This window comes from Corvus moneduloides, chromosome 3, assembly GCF_009650955.1.
Source record: "Corvus moneduloides isolate bCorMon1 chromosome 3, bCorMon1.pri, whole genome shotgun sequence".
In the NCBI taxonomy this organism is placed as follows: domain Eukaryota; kingdom Metazoa; phylum Chordata; class Aves; order Passeriformes; family Corvidae; genus Corvus; species Corvus moneduloides.
This window is the reverse complement of record NC_045478.1, coordinates 26,024,434-26,051,710: the sequence shown is the minus strand read 5'-3', so window position 1 is coordinate 26,051,710 and position 27,277 is coordinate 26,024,434. Positions and strand designations below refer to the sequence as shown.

Below are 27,277 nucleotides of genomic sequence, written 5' to 3'. Positions count from 1 at the left end.
GCACAGACTCCCTGTCCCAGTACGCACCGCGGTCCGCGCCGCCTCTGCCGCCCGCGGGGGAGCGGCGCAAGGCCTGCTGGGGAGCGTAGTCCGCGGCGGCATACCACGGGAAGGGTTGCGGAGCAAAGGCTGCCGGGAATTGTAGTCTCCGCGAATGGAAATCCCGGCAAGAGGGATCGCAGGGGCGGGAGCCGAGGTAAAGCGGTGATGTCCGGGAGCCGCGATTTCCGCTGTGACTGTGGTCAGGCCGGGATCTGGCACAGGCGAATTGTCGACGGGTAACGGGAGAGCGCTCAGTGCCGCGGCTGCGGAGATAACAGCGGTGCCGAGGCCATTGAATCTCGTGGCCCTGGTCATTTGCCCGTCCAGTTCAGTGAGCGCAGTTATCACCTGCTGTCAGCACACGCCTCGTCAGGTTTTCTAAAATTGGACTAAACCTATTTTTTTAAGCGTGTCACAGTCTTTTTGTTCCAGAAGAAAACCACGTGTATGGATCGGTGAACCTTTGTGCATGTCTACTGCCCTGAGCGTTTTCAGGAGGAGGAGGAGGAGGCGGCGTGTGTCTTCTCTGGAGGGGTAGGTGAGCGCTCAGGCCCGGGCAGCGGGAGCAGGAAATGGGAATGCAAGGGCTGTGGGAGCCGGCGTCAGCAGTGCGTTTCAGATCCAGGTGACTGTAGAGCTGCTCTGTGGAGAGGAGAGCGTGAGAGGCAAGGGAGCTGCCCGACACGCCGGGCGCCGATCCCTGGGCGGGCAGCCGGAGGTGGTGCGGAGCAGCAAGGACTGGGTGCTGCTGGCGTGCTGGTCGGCCCGGTGTGAGCAGTGGAGATGACAAAGCATGACCACTTGAGGTTTTGATATGGGGTGCTCATGGCTACAACTAGTTACCATTAGTGCTGCTTCTTGTTTGGAGTTGGAGTCAAAGCTGCTTTTCTCCTGCCTGTCTCTTCTTAGATATTAAACATTAGATATTAGTAAAAAATTCTTTACTGTGAGGGCGGTGAGGCACTGGCACAGGTTGCCCTGAGAAGCTATGGAGCACCCCATCCCTGGCAGTGTTCAAGGCCAGTTTGGATGGGAGTCTGAGCAACCTGGTTTAGCAGGAAGTGCCCCTGCCCATGGCAGGGGGCTTGAAACTAGATGATTTTTAAGGTAATTTCCAATCCAAATAATTCTATGATTCTTTTGGGAATGAAAAAGCCTTGCCTCTAACAACAGAAAAACGGCGTCCAATGACTATCACTGGGCTGAGTGGTAATATGTGGTTATGCACATGGGATGTAATACAGGTGGCTTAAAGCAGAAGTCTCATGTAAGTGTACACTGCTCCTCCTGGCTTCACTGAGAATCATGCCTGTCTATTGGAGGGAATTTGAGTCTTTATTATATATTCATGTAAATGTAAAGATTAGCCTCTGACTAGATGGGTTGGAGAGAGGCACCCAGAGCTTTGTTTTTCCCCACACCTGTTTTAGCAAATGAATGTCTTGTCCCACCCTGTACTCCTGAAGTACAGCACCAGCTCATCCTGTCTTTCCATACCCTGGGAATTAACTCTATGCTTTACCTTTAAAACCTAAGCGATAAAGTGTAAAAAGAAGTGGAGACTTTCTGAATCGCTATTACAGTCCTCATAATCAATTGTTCTTGAACAATTTTTTGTTCCTTGTTTTTGTTTTTCTGCCATTCCTGGTATGTCTTAGGCTGAGCCTGTCAGAGCCAGGGTGAGCTGCTGCTGCTTGTATGAGGAAGGTACAGGCCTCTCTAGCAGCACTTAAGATGTCGATATTCTTCCCATTTGTTCACAATTTAGTATTTCTGCATTCTAGTCTTGTTTAAATTCTTCTCTACGATGTGGGAGAGGCCCATCACCGTTGTGGGGTTTTTGTTTGTTCGGCTGGGTTTTGTTTTCACAGAATCACAGAACTGTGAGGGTTGGTAAGGACCTCTGGAGGTCATCTAGACCAACCCCCTTGCCAAGGCAGGGTCACCTAGAGCAGGTTACACAGGAATACATCCAGGTGGGTTTTGAATGTCTCTGGAGAGGGAGACTCCACAACCTCCCTGGGCAGCCTGTTCCAGTGCTCTGCCACCCTCAATGTAAAGAAGTTCTTCCTCACGGTTAATGGAACTTCATGTGTTTTAGTTTATGGCCATTGCTCCTTGTCCTGTCACGGGGCACCACTGAAAGAGTCTGGCACCATCATCCTGGCACCCACCTTTGAGATACTTACACGCATTAACGAAATTTCCTCCCAGTCTTCTGCAGACTGAATAGGCCCAGCTCCCACAGTCTCATAAGAGAGATGCTCCAGAGATGGTTTGGTTTTTGGTTTTTTTTCGTTAAAACCCAGCTCAGCGCCCCCTCTGCGGGGGGGCCGGCCCGGCGCCCTCGGCCGCAGTCGTGGGGCGCTGTCCCCCCGCGGGGAGCCCCGGCGGGCCGGGCCGGGCCGGGGGTGCCGGGGGCCGGGGCGGGGCGGGGGCCGGGGCCGCGCCATGGGCCGAGCGAGGCCCGCGCGGGGCCGCCCTGGGCCGCAGCTGCTCCGCGGGGCGGCGGGGCCGCGGCGTCGCCATTCCGGGCCTCTCCCCAGGCCGTGCCGGAGCGGGGAGACGCGTCCGTGGTGAGTCCCGCCGGGCACGGGCACGGGCCGGGGGACCCGCGTTCCGGTACAGCGAGGAACGGGAGCGGGGGCACTCGAGTGTACAGCGACCGTGGCTGGGATCGGGCGCCGCCGCAGCGCGGAGGCCGGGCGGGGGCTGGGACTCGGCCTGAGTGGCGAACCCGCCATCACATCTGTCCCTGCCGTGGTGCGCGGCTCACGGGGCACCCCCAGAGCCCTCTGTAACAAACTCGGCAGCCGCTGGGACCGCACCCATGGACACCCACGGCTTTGGACCGCGCCTTTCTCAGCGCTTCCTACTAGTAATACCTTCGAGTAATTGCCGGAGCACAGCACAAGTTTAAAAAGGCACATGCTGATTGTTTACTGTCTGCGTTTCTCAGCTGTGGCAGAGTGAGCCAGTTTCGCTTTCAGTTCTCGGCGCTTCAGCCCTTCAAACAGGAGTGGATACATATTTAAAGGGTTCATAAGCTAAATAGTAGGTTTGAGTTGTACTTAGTCAGAAAGTAGTCTCGATGCATTAAATTAAGCTTGCTGTTAAAGGCGCATTACTGGTTGATTTCTGCGGGTAAAAAGTTACAGGTAAGGTAGAGTCTGAACACGGTGTTACAATATGGTGAAAATAAGGGGTTTACATTTTACTTTTAGTATCAACGCACCTTTTACTTCAAGATATTTTTGCAGTTTATATTTGCATCCTCTAACGATGTGAATTGGTGTAGATAGTACTTTTAAATTAGATTATGCATGTTGTAGGTCTGCAGACTGCTTGTCGGAGACTCATGCTCTTTTCAGTGATTTCAGTGGGACTCAGGCAAAGCAGTTGAAGGCCAAGTAAAGCAGATTTTTAAAAACAACTTCACTATGAAGTCCAAGAAGAAATGGTGCTGATTGAGTTACCCAGAGAAGACTTTTATTTAGGGTTTGGTCAGTGGGTTTTCATACAGGTGGGTTTTTGCTTCCATAGGAGCTGGGGTAACTTCTGTGCATCCTGGACTGTTTTTTAACATGCATTCCTCACTGAAATCTCTGTTTTCTGACTGGTTTGGGGGTTTTTTTGTTTGGTTTTTTTTTTGTTTTTGTTTTTGTTTGTTTTTTTGTTTGATTTGGGTGTGGGTGGTTTTTTTGTGTTTAGTTTTTTTGTTTGTTTGGTTTTGTATTTGGGGGTTTTTGTTTTTGGTTTTCTTGGGGTTTGTTGGTTTTGTTTGTTTGGGGTTTTTTGTTTGGTTTTTTTTTTTGCTCTGCTCAGCTTTATTCCTCAAAAATATTTCGATTAGTCTAGTTTGGTCACATTTGACACCAGAGCTGGAATTGCAAAGATAATTTCATACAAGTTTTGTGAAAATTGGTGGCTGTGGAAAGGAGAGGGACTTAAATTAGTATCCTCAGCAAGGAATAAGCAGTTAGGTTCACCACTTCATCTGCTCAAGAGACATCAGATAAACAATCTATCCAGCTACTGGTGATTATTGCTAGTAGTGTTACACATCTTTAGTTTTGCTGTGGTTATCAAACATGAAGCAAGGGTGCTCCTCCACTCTTCAGTCACAGTTCCCTGAAAGGGATATGTGAATGGTGAGTCAGGGACAGCATAGGAGTCTGTGAATTGTAAGACATCACATCTGTTAGGATCACAGTTTCAGAACTCTGTTGTTAGGGCAGTATGTGCTGAAAAGTCCACAAGTCCCATCTGTGTTGATTTGAAATACTGTATAAAATTGTTTGAATATTAATAAATTTTAGATTTTCAGACTAAAAGAACATGCAAGGATTTGTTGGTGTTTGAAATTTTGTTGCCAAGGATCTGAATAAAAGCTTCTGAGTTGCCATCCAGTCACTGACCAGCTGGAGTAACCAGCTTAAAGCTTTTTAACCTGGATGCAGATCATTGAACATAGCTTTATGCCATTCAGGTGCACAGCCTGAAAACCAGCCAAAAAGGAACTGGTACTCCAAACTGCTGTTGTTACAGACAGGCTCTGTGTTCCTTGGCAAGTAGTACAAAATATGGAATTAGGTCTCTAATGTAAGGTGCTCGGTTCTGGTTCTCTGTAGTAGTGTGTGGAGAGAAACAGGTACTGCTAGAGGGTAGTTCCTCCTGCCTGTCTGAGACACTACCCAGTGTCTGAGATAGGTTTAGAGACATGCTACTCAATGGGTAAATTGTCAAAAGGTATGTTAACTTCATATTTCCTGATCTTTGTTCCTGTATCAGTATTAGTAGGACTAGTAGGCTTAGAAGATGGAAAATAAAGGATGTTCACAACATCTTGAATCTACTGGATTGTGGCTCTGCAATGATGTCAGTTCAGAGTTCTAGTAATATAATCCCATTACTTCTAAAATCATAATACAGCTTTGTGAAATACGGGAGATATAAGGCTACTACCAAAAAAAATTGTGAAAATGTAGTTAAAATACATGTTACAGAATGCAAAAGTCACAAGCCATGAGTATTGCTGTCTTTTTAAGAGGTGGAGAATAAGAGAACGTAGGGACCAAACCTTCCTTGCAGGGGAATTCTGTTTTATTTCAAATGTATGGTTAGTTTACAAAGAATAGATTACATTTTTTCTAAACTGTAGTGGAGGAAATACCAGCAACAATTACATTAAACTAGAAATAAGAAGTTTTTTGCTTTGTTATCTAGCAGAGATTCTGTGGATGCCTCATCCCTGGAAGGATTCAAGGCCAGACTGGGTCAGGCTTTGAGCAACCTGGGTACTGGAAGGTGTCTCTGCCCATGGCACAGGGGTTGGAACTAGAAGGTTTTTAAGGTCCCTTCCAACCCAAACCATTCTATGATCATTTTGTTCATACAGTGTCACAGCAAAAGATCAGGTAGATAATCTGATGTAGCTGCTACTTCTAGAAACTGATTCATGCTTAGAGTTACTGTAGTAAAATAATTTATTCTTACCTGACATGAATGTAATATTCTTCCTCTGAACACTTTAAGGGAATGCATATGGCTGTGCTCTCTCACATAGGATCTTATGGAAATTCAGGATATTGGTTTAACTGATGGCAGTGTGACTTGTAAGATGGTAACTTACATGTCTAATAATTTGACTAGGACAGATCCTCTCCTATTGCATTGTAAAGCTTCATTTTTTCTGTTACCAGACTGTTTTCTCCAGGCCATGAGATTTTGTCCTCTGATTTAAGCAATAGTGTCTCCCATCAGGGCTGTCTGCAAGCTTGCTGTAAGGTACCTTTAGCTTTAGCATAAGAGTGGCTTTGGGGAACATACCGAGTTACATCCAGATACAGGCTGGCCCTCTCTGGTGAGAGACCAAGACGAGTGTTTGTGTATGGCTGATGAGGACTGTCCTCCTAGAGGAGAGTGGAATCTGCAAACAAGCAATCTCAGAAGGGTACAGAAATCAAATGGATTGTGTTCTGTGCTTTCAGACCAAAGGCTAAGTCTTGAAAACATGATTCCTGCAACTGTTCACACTGTCCTGAGTGCTCTATATTTATGCTGCCACAGAAAGAACTGGTTACGCTCGGAGGAGAAAAAACACAAGAAATGCTAAGGACTGAAATGCACTTGCAGCTAAAGTATCCTCATCATGAATAGGTACAAAACTATCAGACAGCTTGGTGATGGGACCTACGGCTCTGTTCTCCTAGGGAGAAGCATTGAATCTGGAGAGCTAATAGCCATTAAAAAGTAAGTGTTTTCATACATTACTTAACAACGGATAGTCCAGGTTTTTCTTTTCTAGGTCTGCATCAACTTGGTCATGCTGGTTTGAGTACTTCACATTTCATGCCACTTTTTTGTATGGAGTTGTATTGGGGCCACGTGAAAAACTCAAGTTCCTTGTATCCTCCAAGGCCTCAGCAGGAGATAAAGAGGGTGAGATACAAAGGCTTATCATAACAGCACTCTGCAGCTATGTGCAGTCAAACGTGGTATGTATTAGAGTATTCTGCAGTGCTGCTATGAAATCTACAGCCCTTTCGCTGCTGCTTACATGGAGCATATATTTTGTAGTCTAATTTTCAATGTAATAATAGTACTGCAGTGATAATTAACACAATTTATGTCATTGTCCATTATCTGTATCTTTTATGCTATTGCATATTGGTCTTTCCAGCTTAAGATTTTCCTTGAGAAATTAATTTGATTTTTGTCTGCTGCTTCGGCAGTGACCTTAGTTTGTAAATGGCTTATTTGTCCTAGCTATGGTAAGAAACAGCTGTAAAGCATTGCAGGCACCTTCCTGAAATACCAACCAAGACCCAGGGACAGACTTGTCAAAAAAGCTTTCAGTACAATGGTGTTTTGTATGAGCAGTCAATAGCTGGCTTTATCAACTTTCTAAATCCTCTATGCTGAGGGTATTTTGCCTGTATCAGACCTTGCTAGAGGCACCTTTGATTTTCAGTTTGCAGTATGGGAGAAACTCAGAAAAATCAGAACAAGCTGGAAGCATTCTCTTAGCTTACACGTTAATGCCAGTCCTTTATTAAAAACAGAAGTGGCCTGGTAACTGAGTGCACAAGACAGTAACTGCAAAAACACTGCTCAGAAAAAAATAACCCCGACCCCTTTATGACATGAAGGGTTTGTAGTTCTTAAAACTACTCTAATTGTAAGAGCTGATTTCAAACTGGAAACTTGCTACAATAATATGTAATACTGAATTATCATTAAAGGCAAAGGCTCATATCTTCAGAGAGTGCCTAACTCCCTCTGAAATCCAGACTCTACACAGTTGAGTATTTTTGTAAGTCTTAATCTGTGATCTTCTGTGTGCATGTGTGTGTGAGCCTTCATCCTATTGGTCCTAAAGCATAGAGTTACATCTCAAAGAACTGAGTGGTAATCAAAATGTGTATGAGCACACAAAAATAATGTGTTCAGGGTTATATTCTGGCTTAGGAGAAAACTGCCATGCAGTTTGTTTCTGTTAGAGCAGAGTCGCTTATAAGCTTGAAGGGAAAAGCAGAATTTGACAAGTAGTTGGCATGATAGATGCACCTTGCAAGGGAAGGAGAAACATAGGGAGCAGTGGACAAAGGAAAACGTGGAAATACAGCAAGATACTAAAATTCCAGAGAAATCAAAATATAGAGAAGAGGAGTAAGGAGAATATAATAGAATTGGAGACCCAGAGAAGTGATTGGATCTTCATTTAATTTGTTTCAAAACCTTCCTCTGAGTTGTTCATAATTGTCAAAACTACCCTTGTTCCTTTTACAGACTCTACTCCACCACATTGTTATACCAGAAAGAAAATTAGCATGCCTAGGCTTGTTGAAGGCTCTGAATTATTTTCAGCAAGATATATATATATATAATATATATATATATATATACACAGAAGAGTGCACTCCCATGTAATAGTAATTATTATTTGAGTGTAATTCTATTTGAGTGTGTATTCTGGTAATTCTGTGTGAGTGTACCTTGTCTAGAGATGGAAAGATTTTTGACAAAGGAACTAACATCTTCTATTTTGATGGAAGAACTGAATTGTTATGATGCAGTGAGACTTTTGGTTCTAAGAACAGTTGATGTTTTCAATGCATTAGTCATTATTTTCCCCTCTACTTTTGTAGAATGAAGAGAAAGTTTTATTCCTGGGAGGAATGCATGAACCTTCGGGAGGTTAAGGTACTTGTTTTCTTCAGTGGTTGACTTCAGTTTAGACGATCACTGTCATGTTCTGGGGTTACATCAAATTCTTTACAACTCTTCCGTGAAAAACTACTCCCAGTGTGAGCTGTGGCATATGACATTACAGTTCTATTTCCTGACTCTGCATTGGAAGGGAGTGTCTGTAGTCTTAGGAAAATGCTTATTGAAATTCTGTAGTCTTGCAAAAAATCATTTGATTGTAGAGAGCTGCTTCCGCCTTGCGGTGGAGGGGGGGAGTGTGTGAGTGAGAGCTTTCCTGTCACAACACCTGGAGCTGATTGGTGTTTGTTTTTCAGAGCTTTAGAACACACGCCCTTTGCGCAGCATTAACTTTTGTACATGCAGTTGTTTCTCTGTAGTTGGCTTGGGGGCAGACATTTAGCATGAAATTCTGATGCCAGTGAAACATTGGGGGTACGCTTTAAGGACCTCCTTAATTTATGCTCAGCACCAAAAACATGCAGAAAATCTAGGTCATTTTATTACAGTACCATGTAAAAATTAAGGTCGAATACACTAAAAATCTAAAAAAAAGATACCCAAGGAAGTGTATGTAAAGAAGGAAGACCCAAATATGCTAGTTTTGGCTGGGGTAGAGTTACTTTTCTTCATAGCAGCTTCTCTGAGTCTGTGTTTTGGATTTCTGACCAAAACAGTCCTGACAACACAGGCATGTGTTAGTTTTTGTTGAGCAGTCCTTTCACAACCTCAGGCCTTCTCTGTCTTTCATGCTTCCCTGTCAGTGAGTAGGCTGAAGGTGGACAGAAGGCTGGGAGGGGACATAGCCAGGACAGCTGACCCCAGCTAACTGAAGGGACGTCCCATGTGACATTGTGCTGAGCAACAAAAGTTGGGGGAAGGAGGAGGAAGCAGGAGACCTTCAGAGTGATGGCATTTGATTTCCCAAGTTACCATTATATGTGGTGGAGCCCTGCTGTACTGGAGGTGCCTGAACACCTGCCTGCCCGTGGGAAGCAATGAATGAATTTTGTATTTTGCTTGCATGCTTGGCTTTTAAACTCTGTATCTCGGCCTATGAGTTGTCTCACTTTCTGCCCTTCTGATTTATTTTCCCCATCCCGCTTGGAGGGCTGAACAAGCTCAGCTGCCCACAGAGGTTAATCCACAGTACCAAGGAAGGCTTTCCAGGGTTGTTTTTAGTCCTGACTCTGACCTGACTGTTACCAGTGCAGGTGCAAGAAGGATGTGAATTCTGCCATTAAAAAGTTACTTACAGAGAAAATGCAATTGTTTTGGTGCTTACAGTGATAGCAGATAGCTGGCTTTTGAATGACCAGCACATTAAATTACTACATAGACTGTATATGTATGTGGTAGTACTTGGAGATCTGGCCTTTGTTCTCAGAGCTGTCTGATTATTTAAGACACCAAAGAGTTTTTGAAGTTAATTCTTCAACAACAGTTGAAGTAAGTTGGGTTTTTTTTTTTTCTTTTTTCGCTATATTAAGACCCTTGTAAAATGCTGTTTGTATTTTCTCTTTCTAGTCTTTGAAGAAATTAAACCATGCCAATGTGGTAAAGCTGAAAGAAGTTATCAGGGAAAATGATCATTTGTATTTTGTGTTTGAATACATGAAGGAAAATCTTTATCAGTTAATGAAAGAGAGGTATGTAATAGCATCACCCATTCCTGATACAAATTAATTACTTTTGTAATGTGCTTTTAACACCCCTGTTACTGTTCAAAGGACTTTGGATCATTTGTAGGCTTAGATCACTATGGCTTAAAGCTGCAGGCTGTAGTGGGAGCTATGGCTGTCACCTTTGAGCATATCCAGGCCAGTCTAATGAGAGTTTCCAGTGTCTTGTCCCAGATTAGTGTGGCAGGTGAGTAGGGTGCTCTTTTGAGAGATAGGAGCTGGGTAACAGCCCTCACACTGAGGAAGCATTGGACCTAGAACTTTTGTCTATGTAAGTATTCCAACCATGCTTTTTTATAAGAGAGTGGTAGCACCACCTCTTCTTTTATGGCTTCCTCAAATAAATGAATAAATAAAAAGTAGTTGGAACAGTAATCAAGAGGTGTCAAATTTTGGGTTGCTTCCAGGAATTATTTTTCCTTGCAATTTGAGCTGACATGACCAAAGACTGCCTGTTTCATTCGTCAGCATTCTTAATAAAATCTAGCTTTTTGATATTTGCTGGAGCATTAATAAAGTCTTAATTTTAGCCTTTGGGCCATGATAACATCCACCAGAGGATAACTGAGGGCAACATTCCCTGCTTTGAATTGTTTCTCTCTATAGACCATGGTATCAGCCTGGCAGATGACAATAATCTTCCTTGATTTAACAAAATAATGTTTTTGTTACAATATGTGAATGCTACATTAAATACCTTTTTAAGCATAAAAATACTTAGTGTGCATGCAGAGGTATATAAAACTGTAGCTTAATTTGGCACATATGTATGGGTGCTGATTTTCAATTATATGACATAATGAACTTTGAAGAAATGATTCAAGTCTATAACCAATTATCTTTAGGAATTTCTTAGAAATGCATGATATCCTACCTTCTTATGAAAACAAAAAGCCCAGATGTCTTTAAAAGTATGCTGTGCATCATATTCTCGATGGTTTAGCTAGGCCTTGGACTTGCTAGACATTGTGTAAGTCAAACCTTTAAGAATGTGGTTTATTTGCTTAATTCTTAGTTAAATTGCCAGTTTTGTGCCAAAGGACTGTAGAGGAGATAAGAATTTCTTCTGTAACTAAAAGAGATAATAGGCAAATATGAAAAGCTGACTAGCAGCTTTATTGTCGTTTCTACCTTTTATCTTTGGTTCATTAGAAAGCATAAGCTGATGTGTGAATTTAATAATTAATAATTATTTATTCCCTTTTATTCCACAGAAACAAACTGTTCCCTGAGTCTACCGTTAGGAATATTATGTATCAGATCCTGCAAGGGCTTGCATTTATTCATAAGCATGGTAAGTTACGTTTTAGCTATAAGCATTCTAAATTAGAGCCAGATAATGTTTGTGTAAGTTTTTTGATGAATATACTAGCAATTACATTACTAACTTTAGTAGAAGGAGTGATCAAAAGAATAGCACTATATGAGAGATCAGGTTACTGAAAATACCTGTATTTTATAGTTGACTAATACTTCAGTCTGGAGGTTTGCTCAGTTCCTTGTCTGTAGATTTCCACTTTCTCAGTCTGGCAGCTGGCCACTCTCAAACTCATTGGATGTTAATGGACACATTTCCTGATAGATTTAGAGGTCCCCTGAGAGTGAGAATAAAGAAGAAATTACTCTTTTCTCAAGGTACACACAGATACCTGAATAAAATGCACATTCTCTATAAGACACATTTAAAGTAATAAAGTCTGAGTGACAAACAGCTTTTGTTGCATGGGCTTCCAATTAATTTTTCCAACAATGATAAAAGCTAAAGCTGATGTACGAGCCAGTAGTAACAAGACCCACTTAACTAACAAAAAAAAAAAATCTCAAACACCTTATTTCAATTATAGCTTCCTCACCATGTTTTGGTGACCTCTGCAATTCTGTCTGCTAGGTGCACTGTAGGGTCTGTTGCTGGAGAGCTCTCTGGGTTATCCCTTCTGATAAGGAAAACTGTGTTTTCCAAAATATTTTCAAGCTAATGGCTTTATTTGCTCTTCTGATGGGTTTTGGATACTCATCTGAAACCAAACTAAATTCTAGTCTGTTGCAGTGACATGTATAATCTGTGAAGATAGATTTTTGCATAATATTTTTCTAAGCCACCTTTTTTCAATAAATTGTCAAATGGATCACGGCCTTTCAGAACAGCTTTTATTGCTATTTAACTTACTGTAGCTGTGAAGACTGAACAGTTCTATGTCAAAACTAACTGTCTTTTTCACTGACCTGCTACCACACTAGACTTTCACTTCTGCCAAGATGGTGCAAATCTGTAGTTAAAAACACCTGGAAATGTTTGGCAGGCCTGACAGGATGATTGTGATGGTATTGTGGCTCACAGTGTAAGAGTGGGTCTCCCAAGATTCTCTCTGCAACAGTTTTGGAAAAAATCACATGAACTTTTTTGCCCTCTCTGTATTTCTCTGTTCTGCTCCTATATGGCATAGAAATGCTTGTCAAGTATACTTTTTGCATTCTTTGTCCATCCAAACTCTTAAGCATCTTCTTATATTTGAGCACACAACGGATTGCTCTTTTTACAAGTTTGTCATGAAATAAATTGCCTCACAAGCATTCTGTTGGTGCATGTCTGTGCAGCAAAATACAGACGTGATAGCACTAAATGCTAAGAAAAGCCTTGATTGCTCTGCCTAGTACATTCCATAGAGAGGCAGTAGCTCAAGCTGGCACCAGAACGTCAACTCAACATCCCTAGGAAGGATACAGTGTCCTGGTTAGCAGATACCTACAGCACTATGTCTTCAATGCTGTTATACATTAATCTAACAAACAAAAGCTAATCTAGTTATGGTGGACAGTATAGACACATCCTGTGTGAATGTTTAGTCCATTCTCTGTGGGAGCATATTCCAACCCATGGAAGAAGTAAGCATATTGGAGTCTCTGAAAAGGAGCTCAGTAAGGTAGTACAGAGGGAGCTGTAGATAGGAATGGTGGTTTCAGATGCTTGCAAGAAAGAAGCATAAGGACAAGATTTGCAGGCTAATGGTGGAAGCAAATTTCAGAGACAGTAGTCAGTGATACTCCAGTCCTCTTCTCTCATTTGTATTGAAGGAGCTCTTGCGAAACATTCTTTCATGATCAGTTCTTGCTGAATGCAGAGGGCACTAAAAAAATACACTGAGATCTTCTTACAGGATGATGAGTAGCTGAGTGCTTGCAGATTATGTTCTGAGATTTAAAAAGAAGTTCAAAATGCAAAAACCCCCTCATTTTCATATATTGTTTAAAATAACGTTACGTAACTGATCAATAACTTCATTGGGCAGTTTCCATTTAGAATGAAGCTAGCATTAAAATGGTGTAGAGAAGTCTCACTTTCTTGAAGGAGCTGTCTGACTGAATGCTCTGAATTGTTACAAGATAGCCAACTTGTGTGTACTGTTTTTCACAGTCCAACTGTACAACCTTGTACTGACCAGCTCACTTAAGACTTTGACGTCTGTGTGATGCTGTTCCAGCTTCAATGCTAAGAACTAAAATAAAACAATCCAGTTGGGAAGTAAAGGATACAGCTATGACATTGCAATCCACATCAATATTTCATTTGAATTTCAGGGTTCTTCCACAGGGACTTGAAACCTGAAAATCTGCTTTGCATGGGACCAGAACTTGTGAAAATTGCAGATTTTGGCTTAGCCCGAGAAATCCGATCTCGACCTCCTTACACAGATTATGTATCCACAAGATGGTAAGTGCTAGTACTCAGCTACATTGTAGGAACTTGACACTTTAAAGCAGTACAGTACTGAATTTGTGCTGATCGTTATACCACTTTTAATGCCTCCTCCTTATGAAACTTCTATTTAAAGTTGCCATAACTTGAAAAGCTTCAGTTAGTGCAAGACAGTTTACAGATGGCAGGAGCACAGAGGGAGTGGGGTAAGGCAGGTGGGAACATGCTAGGATTGTTGCATGTCAGGAAGGTATAAGAGAGTTTACAGAAGCTTATGTAGTTTTAATCAAAAAAAGAAAAGGTCTGTGTACAGGAGAGGAGGTTTTTAAAGGATGTTTGCTCTTAATAGCAAAGAATGAAGAGGTGAGTTATTTCATGTATGTTTGAATTGTGTTGATTGTTGGGGTTTCCTTTTCTTTCTTGTTACAGGTACAGGGCTCCTGAAGTCCTTTTGAGATCCACCTGCTACAGTTCTCCAATAGATATTTGGGCTGTTGGTTGCATAATGGCAGAAGTTTACACACTGAGGCCTCTCTTCCCAGGCGCCAGTGAAATTGATACTATATTCAAAATTTGCCAAGTCTTAGGGACCCCAAAAAAGGTAACTGAAATGGTGTTCCATACTGCAGTAATCCTGGAGCTGTTCTACAATACACAATGACACAGTAGCAGTAAGCATAAAAATAATAAATTTTCCTCCTTACTGCTAATTTATGGTATTGATTTCAGATATAATAATCTAAATTAAAGCTTATTTTCTGTGCAGTAAACATTATGTAATTATGCTGTAAAAGCTGACACAGAGAGGAGGAGAAACAGATCCCTGAACAGCAAACTAGGTCCTTAGACTGTGATTTCATTAGGTGGGAATTAAATTTTCTCTTGTACATTGCGTATAAACCTATGGTTTAAGAGGCTAAAAATTGGGATCATGGCGAGATTCCTATTTCCTGGTTCCATTTGTGCCCTTGACTCTGTTGGATGTACAGCAAGACTCACCTCTCACCAGAGGTTTGAGGTGAAGATTTTTAGTGAAATTTTCAATATAAGTCCAGAGCAAGTTGGACACAGTCTGTTACTGGTAAAATATGTGCTAGAGTGCTTAGGCACTGATACTTTACAGCTTGACCTTTTTTTGTGTTTGGAAATCTCATTCTTTCAGAACGACTGGCCTGAAGGCTACCAACTTTCAGCTTCCATGAATTTTCGCTGGCCTCAGTGTGTACCTAACAACCTAAAAACTCTCATACCTAATGCTAGCAGTGAAGCAGTGCAGCTCATGAGAGATATGCTTCAGTGGGACCCCAAAAAGCGGCCAACAGCTACTCAGGTTTGATTTTGTTTTCTTTTTCTCATTTCTGCTTGTGATTTTTTTTCTTTTACTGCAAGGAACAGTCATTTAGCAGTTGCTCAGGGGTGCAGTTCTTAGAAGGGAGAAGAGGAGAATCCAAGAACAATTTGCAAGACAAAGGCGGGTAATTAAGAGAGTGTCATCAGTCTTTTGCATGAAACATTAACTGCTTGGGGTATATGCTCGATGATCAAAGGTGTGACTGCAGCATGCAAATACACTTGAATTAAGTGTAACCCAGTCACTGTGAATAGCAGCAGAGTAGGTAGGAATAGCAGAAGGTAGGATGTATGGCTGCAGGCTGTGATGCTGTTCTTTCTTTGCTGTTCGCCACAGAATGGCTGGAATCTGGTTCAACCACCTTGCCTTAGGCAACCTGTGCCAGTGCTCAGTTATTCTCAGAGTGAGAAAGTGTTTCTTGATGTTCAGAGGGAGCTTCCTGTGTTTCAGTTTGTGCCCATTGTCACTGGGCACCCCTGAAAAGAGACTCACTCCATCTTCTTTGCACTTTCCCTTCTGTTTTTTTGCATACTTCGATAAGATCCTCAAGAACCTTCTCTCCTCCAGGATGAGAAGTCCCAGCTGTCTTTCCTCACATGTGAGATGCTCCAGTCCCTTAATCACCTTTGTGGCCCTTTGCTGGACTCTCCATTATGTCCATCTCTCTCTTCTGCTGGGGAGGCAAAAACTGGACACAGCAGTCCAGGCATGGCCTCACCTGTGCTGAGCAGAGTGGAAGGATCACCATTCTCGACCTGCTGGGAACACTCCTGCTCAGGCAGCCCAGGAGTTAGTCTTATTTGCAGCAAGGGCGTATTTGGTAGATCATCCATGTTCAAGTTGGTGTCTACCAGGACCTTTCTTGCAAAGCTGCTTTCCAGGTGGTTGACCCCAGCATGTACTGGTGCATGTGGTTATTCCTTCCCAGGTGCAGGACTTGGTATTTACCCTTGTTAAGTTGATGAGGTTCCTGTCAGCCCATTTCACCAGCTTGCAGAAGTCCCACAGGATGGCGGCTCAACCAACCGGTCTGTCAGCCCCTCCTTCCACTCGTGTCATCAGCAGACTTCCAGAGGGTGCACTCTGCACCACCAGCTACGCCATTAATGGAGGCGTTGAACAGTGTTTGCCCTGATAATGACCTCTGGGGAAGACAGGTACTTCCTGGCCTCCAGCCAAGACTTTGTTCCATTGATCCACCACCCTTTGGCCTGGCCTTTCCGCCAGCTGTCAGTCCACCTTGCTCTCTGTTCCTCCAGCCCAATGTTGCCTGGGTAAGGCTAGCTTTTGCAGGGCAGCCACAGCTCAAGTGCACTGCAGGTATGTTCCAACATCCTGTGCATAAGCATTGCCCAAGTCATCCATACTGCACATATGGGTGGTGGTAGCCACTGGTTTCGGATAGTACTCAATTAAATGAGCAGGGCACCTTTTGGAAAACAGATGTGATTCTGGGTTCAAATCTGACTTGACTTCAAGGGCTGTAGCTGTACCTTTGTGATTTAATTAGACCTTCAGTACAAATTGCAATAAAAAGCTTGAAATCTAATTAAAACAGTTTAAAAGTGAAATAGATTAAGAGCTCTCAAAGGTAACAAAAAACAAAAAAATACTGACTGTAACAGTATTAAGAGCATTAACAAATGTTTTACAGTAAAGTACAAATAGAGTGAGGAATCTGAGCTTTTAGAAGTTTTTTGCAGTAAGAGGTCTTTGGGAAGATGAGTATGCTTGAAGTAGCAAGATAGGCAGATTAATTTCCTTTACAGACAACTCCTTAATTACTTTTAAGGCAGGATAAGAGTACTTTTATTAACTTGTCTGTCAGAAAAGATAGAGGCTAATTTTCATAAGGGTTGTATTTCTTTCACTTCATTCCATCTTGGAGAATGGAGAACGGAAGACATGGGATGTCTCTTGGGGTCATTGAGTTTTGCTGGCTGAATCTGTAATGATGGGGGGGATGTGTTTGCACATGCACACATGAAGAGACAGCATGTAATGAAACATGCCTTTAGATGCCATATACTTAGTTAAAAATCTTAATTCTGCAGAACCTTTCCTTCTGTACTAGTCCACAGAGGATTTGATAACTCAGTATCTCTTGAAATTTCTCTACTATTGTAGCATTTTTTTGAAGTGGATTGTGCTCACTAGAATCTAGTGTTGAGAGATGGGTCTTCTGCTGTTTCCTACCCCAGAAAAAAAGGAAATTAAACTTTTATTGACACACAGGATTGGGGTAAATGAAAAACTATGGGTTTCTAAGCCTAATGTCTATATTACTTTTTAGGCACTTCGATACTCATACTTCCAGGTTGGGCATGCCCTGGGCATTCAGGAACTGGGAAAACAAAAGGAACTGCACAATAAATCATCTCTGCATATTAAGCCTGTCCCCCCAGCACAGCCCCCTCTGAAACCTAATGCCCGAATTTCATCAAGGCCTTTTCAACAAAGTCAGTCTTCCCAGCACGTGGTGTACGCATGTAAGACAGACAACTCTGGGGCTGAGCACGGTAACTACTTACAGGAGGACAAGTCTAACCAGGTTCGTCTGCCTGCAATTCACAATAAGGTTCCTCAGCAGGTAAAGGTCCATCTAGCATAAGATAAACTTTCTGATATACTGCCTAATTTTTTTCCTTGTGTTTCTTTTCCTTGTTCTCTTTTAAGGTTCTTTACTGAAAGGATCGTGACTGGGAATAAAAAATGGTTACAATTTCTGATAGAAACTGGGACTTACTCTATTGAAATCTAAGTCCCGTTGTTGTAAAACAAGCAAGTCAGTTTCTCATTTTAGAGCCATTTCGTGCTTCCCTTTGTTGAAAAGCACCACTTACAGGATGACACTGATTTCATATGAGTAAAAAGGATGTACGGTGTTCAAACTATTAATGGGATTGATGCTAGAGAAAAAAGTATTAAGCTAAATAGTATGGAAATGAGGGAAAGGAGGCTATTGCCTTCATCCATTTATGGCATCCAATTTATTGACTGGGAATAGTATTCCCTTTGGTCTTCCATACTGAACGTGGAAACCAACAGATTGTTCTTTCGGCATGAGAATGTACCCTTCTTGTTGACTGATAAGGAGACTGGATTAATAAGATAGATGACGAGAGCAGACAGTGTGAATCAGTCATAAGTAGGGTCTGTACTGGCCAGTGTCACACAAGGTCAAAATGTACTGCTGAGCCTCAACGGCTGAAGAGACACAAATTTGTACCTGTGCTGTCCTGCAAGAGATAAATTTTTTTAAAATGTCTAGACACAGGCTTGTGGAAACATAAGCGTTCATGCAGTTTCTTACTCCCAGCATGGGTCTAGAAGTAAAAATTGAGCATAAGGTAATGGTTTGGGAGGTGCATACTGAAACATGAGTAGAACTGGAATTGAGACTTAAGAAATTTCTTCTTTTGTCAGTTCAAGACACTTTATTACAGGATGAAATGCAGAAGATAAGTAATAATGTCGGCAGGCTACAGATTGTGTTCTTAGCACATTTAATGGAAGATGAAGATTGTGTTGTTACAGCTCTATTACCACTATTACTCTTTGAGATAGAGAAAAAAAAAATCCTCTTTGTTCCTGTCACCTGATTTATGGCCTAAGCACATGGGTTTGTTTCTTATCAATCTTCATACAGAAAACATCTGCTGGGTCTGAGAATATAAATGGTGAACTTAAACCAAAACCTAGGCGAAGATGGGGACATCTTCCCAGGACAGTTAAGAGTTCTGAAGACTGGGATGACTTAGAAGACCTTGATTTCACATCTTGCATCATGAGAATGGACTTGAAAAACAAGAAGAGGCAGAATGATGAAACTCTTTGTAGGTAAGGGGCTTCTTATGTGCTTGTGCTGTTTGGTCTATTTCTTTGGCCTTTTTCTCTTTCTTAGTGCTGTTGCTCTTCATGCTTTCTTTGTATCTGGAAATGTATTTCTATACAATTTTGTATTCTTTTTTTCTTCCCCACTGAAAAAATGGGCTTAAGTTTCCCCAAGTTAATCTTTGAACATATACTTTTCGATTTTATATGTGGACTATTTTGACATACTCCATGCATATAAACTGTTTTGGACAACTCTAAGCTGCAGTTTCCATGGATGGTATACAGAAGAGAGAAACCTACTGAGTGATTTATAAAAACTTTAAAAGCAGTATATAAGGGAACTAGAAGTACAAATGTGATTTTCAGGGGCACTTGTATGACTTCAGGTTGATAATATTCCCTGTTGTCTGTGTGCTTACAGTGTAGCAAACACAGAAGTAAATGATTCCTGGAGATGGGATGGAGTTGAGAAAGCCAGTTGTGAATAAACATGTGCTGTAAGAATTGGATGTGTACCAATATGTGTACCAATTTTTGAATTACAGATTTGAAAGCATTTTGAATCTGAAGCCTTCGGATGCTGTAGGCTCTGGCAGCAGTGCCCGAACTTCCCATGCAACCTTTTTGCAGCAGGATGCTCCCACACTGAGAGTTTCTGCAGCAAAGCAACACTACTTAAACCATTCTAGGTATCGACCTGGTTAGTAAAAAATACTTTCCTTTTCTTCCTGCAATTCCAACAGCAGTATGAAATAGTCATTGGTACATTAGCTGTTATCCTTGCACCTTGTGGAAGGGGGCTACTGCTTAAAGAACGTGAGGAGAGAAAGAGCTTTGCTAACGTAGATGGCCATGACACAAACTGCATTCTAGCAGTCTAGCAACTGAGAAGTGCTGCTTACAAACGAGGGGACAGGATTGTTGGTACTTCCTTCTCCTGATGGATACTTTTATACTTGGAGGTGTGTTAGAAGATGTCTGTATATGTGCCAAACTATTCCCTGTCTCCCTAACAAGTATAAGACTGGTCTTCTAGACTGGGAAAGAAAGTGCCGTGCATTTACCTCATGGGTGTATAATACCATGAACAACAGGCTAACTAGTAGTGGGAATATGCTTTGCTGTAGTTTGGAGTTAAGTAAAATGCAGATCCATGTCTCTATAGAGAATTACATGCCTGTGTCTTCATGATAACCTCTGCTATACTGAGACCAGTGCTGGGGCAGGATGAAGTACAGGAGGCAGACAGCATATCTGCTAGTATTTAAAATGAGCTGAAGTGTATTCTTTCTCATAATGGCTATTCATAAAAGTAGTGTTAAGTATTCATTCACTTGTAGTACTAATGTTTCAAAATGAATTAAGTAAACTAGAAGGTATTATGGCAACAAACTCAGTCTTTTTTCATGAAACAATTAATTGACTTTCAAATTGTCTCTCAGGTAGAGTTTTGGTAGCTAAAACTTGTTTTACTAGAGGAGGTTGTAAAACACATTGATCCCAAGTCTGCTTTAGCCTTATCATAAATTGTGGGTGTGTCCTTGAATGTTAGGTACCCTGCTTAAATATGGGCTCTATGTTAAATACAAATAACAGGTGACATCTGAACTGTACTGCAAACTGTTGGCATAATCTGTGCTTGCAGTAGAGACACCAAAGACGAGTATAGTACTATGAGAAATGGAATTGCTAGTATTGTCTCTCAGGTTATGTTGTCACCGTTAGGCTTTTATGGGAAGCGTAGATTTCATGTACATAGCAAGGTTCACCTTCTGTGACTTGAGAATATTTGTGGCCCTGATGTAAGGATCCTGCCCTGTGATCTAAGCAGCCATTGATGCTAGTGGAACTACATACATTGTGATGTTTGCAGATTAGGGCCTGTGGCTAGTTACAGCATTCCTGTATTATGAGAGGATGGGGAGCGACCCAGAGAGTTACTGAAAGGGAGAGGTTTTGGTTAAGTTGAACCAGACATCTGCTCTAAGACTGTGCATCAGGTGGAATGCATGCAGGCCTGTGTGGCAACAGGAATTTTAATGAAGTAATCTTTGAATTTTTTGCAATATAGGAATAAGCACAAGGAATAGCATAGTCTCCACTTCAAACAAAGAGTCTGCTCCATCTCATCCCTGGCCCAGTTCTGGTTTGTCTGGGAAAACTTCTGGTTTGGGAGCAAGTACTACCAACAGGATGAATTCAGGTAAGAAGGTGTGCTAAGACTCTGAAAAACGATAAGTGATGTCTCTGCAATTCCCCACAGGTGTATGTTGGAGTGATCCATTCCCAAAACACTGTCAGCTCCTAAGATACCTGCTACCCTGTCTTTGTGTAAAAATTGGTTATGAGTACTCTTCTTTGGGAGACTGCCTTAAACTGAAACATAGTCGTATCTTCTAATGAATCCTCACAAGTCTGAAGTACCCCACGCATAGAAGGCTGGACAGCTTAGGTCTGTTCAACCTGAAATATTTCATCTTGCTTTCAGTTTCCCTCCTCAGTTTTTTTTAAGTCATATTTTCTGGTTTCCAGAGCATTTCAGTCCACCGGCTGCATAAATGGCTGTCACCACAGGAGGAAGCTGGTATAAATTGAACTAGCCATACACACCAGTCTTCTTACATGAATAAAGCAAAGAAAACCTATCATTATGTCTTTTAATTGATGTTGTTTAAAATAATGTAATAATTGTAGTTTTAAAAATTCAGACAAAAAGCAAAACTTCTCAATTTTTCTTCTTCAGGTTTTTTTTTGGCATTTGGTATTTCAGGTATTTAATCACTGTTGTTTGAGTTGAAGTAATTAATTTGTAGATTTTTACATTAGATTTTATCAGATACACTTAAACATGTTGATGTTTCTAGACTCTGTCTGTGTATTTCCTCTCTAAACTGTGGCTTCAGGTTTTCATGTGATACAGTTCTGCAGTGCCATACTTCTTTTCTGTATGTTGTTTAGAAAGTATTTTATTGCCAAAGTTTGTGTTGAATCTTGGCCCAAATAAACATTTTGGACCTCTAGAAGCTCAGGTTAAAAAAAACAACCCAACTTAAAATTTTGGACGTAATTTAATCAGAAAATCATTCTTTAAAGATTCAAGATGGGAGGACACTGTAAACAGCTAAACTGCATGAGAACCTTTATATACGTAGCATGTCTCCTTCCTGGCTCTTCTAGAAGTTTTTGCTTCTTTTGTAGCAGCATAGAATGTAATTAGTTTTTTGTCTTTTTTATTTATTACCATCATTTCCCACAATAGGCTTTGCCACTGCAATAGTACAGCGTAGGCATGTGTGCAATGGTCTGTGCATGATATCTTGTTTAGTGTCCATCTGTGCTATAACTCTAGACTGTTTTGTTCCCTATCTATGGCTTATCCTACAGGTCAGTCAAAGCTGCTCATCTTAGGGACAAGTTTTGTAACTGGCTTTTAAAATTTGAAATGTGACTCTGTACCAGATTTTCAAGTTGTGCTCTCACAGGCTTCAGTAAGAGCTCTGTGTAGTACCAAAGCCCCAGACTCACCACATAGACACCAAGAGTCAATATACTCTTAGCACGTAGTTGCTGAAAGTCAAACAAGATAATTCCAACTGAATGCTAAGTTTTGGAAGCTTTGAGAAACCTTGAAAAAGCTGAGATGTATTCTCCCTGACAGGTATAATTTGTAACTGTTTTCCATTCATCTGTGATGCAGTCTGATGCTGACAGTCTCCCAAATGCAGGTGTATATATAGGAGCTGTGGATTTCTAGTGTCTTCAATTAAGTTCTTGTTTTGATCAGTCCATGATCAGGCTTGGTCTTGAACATGACCCCTCAGGGCACACCTTTGTCATCTGTTGACAGTATGGGGGATCCACTGTGTTCAGATGTTCCTTGTCATTTCTTTCAGGGCCCATAGGATCAAGTGGTCTAACGAGTGCTTATGTCCCTTCGTTTCTGAAGAAGGAAGTAGGTTCTGCTGGGCAGAGGGTTCAGTTAGCACCAGTTGTGGATCCATCTTCTGGTAAGTATAGTACCAGCGTTCTCTTGGTCCCTTGGTCAGTACTCCAGTAATGCTGTATGTATGCAGCACTGAACTGCTTACCTTTGCTTTATTTTATTTGTCAATATATGACTGACTGGAAGTATTGTTTGCAACCTCTCCTTCATATGGCAAAGGATTTTCTTTATGTTTACTTTTGTTTATTAAATATGTGGGTTTATCTACAGCCTGTTTCAATGGGACCTAGACGTTGGTGTGAGAGCTGGCACAGAATTCACGCTTGTCAAATCAGGGATGTAAATAGTCTTTGTCTGCTGAGTCTTTAGGGATTGGATGCACTATTGTTTCACATCAGCAAACTGTTAAAAAAGGAGGCTTATTTCCTGAAGAAGTAACTGGACCTGCATCCAGTTGTTGTTCAGTGTGGATGCAGTGGATGTTCAGGGTTCACTGAACCTTTATATCACAGTATTTTTTGTCCTTTAGATTTTGCTTCTCTGACGTCAGTCAGACCCCTTCTTGGATGGCCCTCGTTCAGTTCACCTACCAAGAGCTCACCGAGGTTAATGCCTCTCCCGCCGGCCGCGGAGCCGATCCATGGGCGCGTTGACTGGTCTGCAAAGTACGGCGCTCACCGGTGACCTGTGGAAATACTCTCTGACCAGTGCGTGCTTCCCAGGAAATGGCCAACGTGAGACCATTTCAGACATGTATAGGTTTATATACCTGTACCTTTAAAAGAAGCAGATCTTCCATGAATGAGACATTTTTTTGAAGGGTTTTTTTACTTATTTGCATTAATTTGAATGCAGTCTTGTACGTTTTTGTATAAAAATGTTTTGTTATGTACTTGGGTCCAATTATTTTCATAAAAGTGATACATTTTGTATATAAGGCTTAGGGGATTTGGCATTTTTATACAGCAAATTTTTATAATGAACTTTTAAAAAAAATTAACTTTTTTGTTAGATTAAACTTTTTGATAGAAATGGATAAAAATATGTGGTGCAATATTGCAGTGAAGGAGAAGTACTGAGGAAGCAGCATTCATTACACATTTTCTAAAGTTTATGTGCTAATTGAGGCTGTGTAATTTCAGTGATGCCATGTCTCAATGCCACACTTCCGTTGTCTTATGACCGACCATTTGCCTTTGTACTGGCATCAGAGGAGTGACTTAACAGTCTACACTCTCCTTTACAGTCACTGAGAGACTGCTGAATGTCAGTGAGAGGCACCTTTTTTTAAATTTATTTTTGCCTTTTAAAAGGTTTTTTGTTGGACTGCAATCCAAATTTACCAAATCTGAGGACTCTTGTTTGATGAAGGGTATTCTTCTCTTGATCCATTTTCTGACAGAGTGTTCCTTTTTCCTGCTTTAAAGTTGTTCTTTGGCATTGTTCACTATGAAATAGAATGTGAACCTACCTCTGTTAAATTCATTTAAATGTTCCAATGATTTTTAAGGAGAAAAAGCAGATTCTGTTTCTTCTTTTTCTTTCATTGTGAATATAAGATCTGAAGACCTATTAAAGACTGTATTAACAATTAATAGTAAATTAATAAAATTAATAAAACTGGTTTCAGAGTAACAAAATATTAATGATATGCCAGCAACAGAGTTTAAGGAAACAAGATCTATGCAGCTGACTTAGTTTTCACAACTGTTTTAAATCACTGCTGTTTTAAATCACTTAAGAGGGAAAAAAAACCCCAAAACAACCCAGAGGAAATAAGTCAGTCTAAGCTTGCTTATGTTTATACTCAGTTCTTCTTCACACAATACATCTTCATTTACAATGTGAAGAATATGTCAACTTCCATAAATTAGGCCCAGAGGCTCTGCAGGGAAAGATGGGATCTTAATGTGATCCGGTTAAGAAAATGTTGTAAAACTGTGGTTGATTTCACTGAAATTTATACAGTTCTTTGAAGAGCAGTTTAACTCAGTTTATAAGAGAGAATGATTTATATCAAGTTAGAGAGAAAAGAAAGTAGCCCCATAATCTGCTTTAGTTCTGCTCTGGAAAGGAGTGCCAGAGTCCAGCTATCAGCAGAATATTAATTTAGATCAGAGTCAGCATTTGTCTATTCCTGCACCTCCTTCTACAGAAGAAAGATAAAACTGTTCAGTGCTGTGGGAGAACACCTTCCGTAGCTGTGTTCTGGAGCAGTGCTGCCAAAGCTGAAGTGTTCTGAGAGAATGCATCTTCCTGCAGAAGTGTGCAGAAATGCTCATCTTTCTGAGCTCATTGTGAGATCAGCTCAGGCAAATGGTTTATTTATGAGATTTAAACACAGCCTGAAGGGATCAGAGCAGGTGCAGTTCTCAGCTCTCAGCCCTTTCACAGGAACTGAAGGGCTTGTGTGCCAATGAGATCCTCTCTGTGGGATCTGCTGGCACATACAAGGGCCAGCTGCTGTGGACTCCGGACTGAGAACAGATTCTGGCCGTTTCAGTGCTTCCCATGGAGAACATGTGGGATTTCAAGGAATCTGCACCCGAGGTGGGCTGCTGGCTCAGTGCTACAGGGGGAACGCCGAGGAGCACTGGTCGCTGTTTGCTTTTATGGGCTCAGCCCACAGTGAGACAGTACAAGACAAAGAGGGAGCAAAAGTGTGCATGTAAGACTTACACATGCCAAAGACATCTTCTGTGTCCTGCTGCTCTGTTATCTGGGCATAGCAAGTACTCACTCCAAACCATACCTAACTGCTTCCACAGCAGTGATGCCAATGCTTACCAGGCAAGTAAAGCAGCCGTTTAATTTCTAAAGCACACACTGGTAGGTGTCTATGGGTAAGTGGAAAGGGAAATATGTATATTTGTGCAAGAACTGGAAAGATAGTTGTTTCTCTTGGTGGAAATAAATACCTGTATTTATGTCTACATACCATGTAATTTATTTTCTCACTGGGTAATTTGTTTTAAGAATGAGCACCCTGAACCTATTCTGGTATCCCTAGACCAAAGTAGGCAATTAAAGTAGTCTGGTCTGTACACTTAGTTCCTAGGAGTGGAAGGAGACAGGTCATGAGAACAGGTGGCTGAGGCTTGGATTCATCATACCTAAGTGTTGAGCTCCTTTGTTGTGAGGTGACTCACCCCTGGTGAGTGAGAATCATCTCGAAATCTGTCTCATTTGAGAACATGCAAACACTCTGGAGAGACCTGAGTCTCTCCACTAAGGGGGACAACTCTGTGAGATTCAAGTAACACAGGATGAATCTGAACCTGGCCTGTAATCTCTGAACCTTTATCAGACCTTCGGTGATTTTTTTGACTATAGCATTCAGGCTTTAGTCAGTCCATCAAAAAGATTAGAAAAAGAAGCTGTACTTTTAATTTTTTTTTTTTTTTTTTTTTTTTTTGTATCTCCTCCTTTCCTAAGTTAAAGCCTTTTATTTTGGGGAAAAAAGCTAATAATATTGCACTCAAAATCACTGCTAGTTTTCACTTAGTGAGACAGAAAATTAGCTATATTTAATGGTTGTATCCTTTACTCAAGCAAATTCTTACTGAAGTTGGAAAAGTTCTTTTTGAGCAGGACAGAGGTGGGTTTATGTATTTTAACCATGCTGTCTCTGTGCAGTACAGAGATGGAAGAGATGGAGGTCTTTATATACTGAAATCTGGACAAGCAGCATATCTGAGAATTTATGATATGTAACCTGCTACCTTGTGCTTCAATGTTTAGCAGCATCTTTGTGGAAAATGTTTTTAGAATTGTACTGTTTACATTTTCTCAGGCTTAGGCATAACATGTAATAATAGTGACCACTGGAAATAAAGGAGTCTAACAGTGGATTCATTCACCTCTGTAATCCAGATTTTCCTAAAAGTAGTGTGTAAGTGCCATGATGTTAGCCAAAAAAAATAAAAAAAAGCCAGAAAACCCACTCCCATGTGTTCCTGTATCTGATATGGCTGTTGATGTGAGCAGGATATTCCATAATGTGAAGACAAAAACGTACTGAAAAAACATTTTAGAATTTAATATGGAAGGAGGGGGTAGAATTGTCATTGAGGGGAAAAATAATGGTTCTTGTTTATTCAGTGTTTTCGTTCAGAAACATTCTAAATGCTTGTTTCATTCCTTCTGTGTCAAATGTCCTGCCCAGAATAAAGTTATTCTTGAAGGAGTACTGACTAACCTGCTCTTTTATTCAGTTTTTAATGAAAACACTTTAGTTTGCCTTTTGTTTGGTTGTTTTTTTGTAGTTGGGGTTCAGTTTTTTAATAAGCCTTCTTGGAGGGGCACTGCACATTCACTGACCACATGATTCGAGTCTAAGCATGTAATTTCTGCAATATACTGTGAGCTCCATGTAAAGCTCATCACTGAGTCCTTCCTTGGATGTCAGCTCCTCTGAAACTACCTGCAAGACTGAATTATAACATGCATAACACTTCAGGAGGACAGGCAGCTGAACTAGAATGTTGTGGGTCCCTCCCAAGGGAAAATAATCCTATTCT

At 41.3% G+C, this 27,277-nt stretch overlaps 1 protein-coding gene across 7 annotated transcripts; it reads left to right on the top strand.

Annotated features, from left to right (window-relative positions):
- Positions 1–32: 32 nt before the first annotated feature.
- CILK1 (ciliogenesis associated kinase 1) lies at positions 33–26,943 on the top strand. 7 transcript variants are annotated; one of them, XM_032104635.1, is made up of 14 exons: positions 33–576; positions 6,112–6,294; positions 8,193–8,247; positions 9,778–9,899; positions 11,147–11,226; positions 13,509–13,641; positions 14,056–14,227; positions 14,789–14,956; positions 17,271–17,567; positions 18,627–18,817; positions 19,360–19,514; positions 20,886–21,017; positions 22,708–22,821; positions 23,287–26,940. In XM_032104635.1, exons 2-14 carry the CDS (start codon positions 6,194–6,196, stop codon positions 23,439–23,441), a joined length of 1,875 nt encoding a protein of 624 aa, XP_031960526.1. In that variant the 5' UTR covers positions 33–576; positions 6,112–6,193; the 3' UTR covers positions 23,442–26,940. The 7 variants fall into 7 exon arrangements, with proteins under 7 accessions (XP_031960526.1, XP_031960522.1, XP_031960524.1 ...); XM_032104631.1 differs by having other exon boundaries at positions 6,033–6,294; XM_032104633.1 differs by having other exon boundaries at positions 33–580; positions 6,033–6,294.
- Positions 26,944–27,277: the final 334 nt, after the last annotated feature.

Bases quoted from the DNA above. Each gene is read 5' to 3' on its own strand.
- CILK1 (XM_032104634.1), top strand. From the start codon at position 6,194: ATGAATAGGTACAAAACTATCAGACAGCTTGGTGATGGGACCTACGGC. The intron at 11,227-13,508 runs GTAAGTTACGTT...TTTGAATTTCAG, and splicing joins TGCATTTATTCATAAGCATG to GGTTCTTCCACAGGGACTTG. The intron at 18,818-19,359 runs GTAAGGGGCTTC...TTTGAATTACAG, and splicing joins AATGATGAAACTCTTTGTAG to ATTTGAAAGCATTTTGAATC.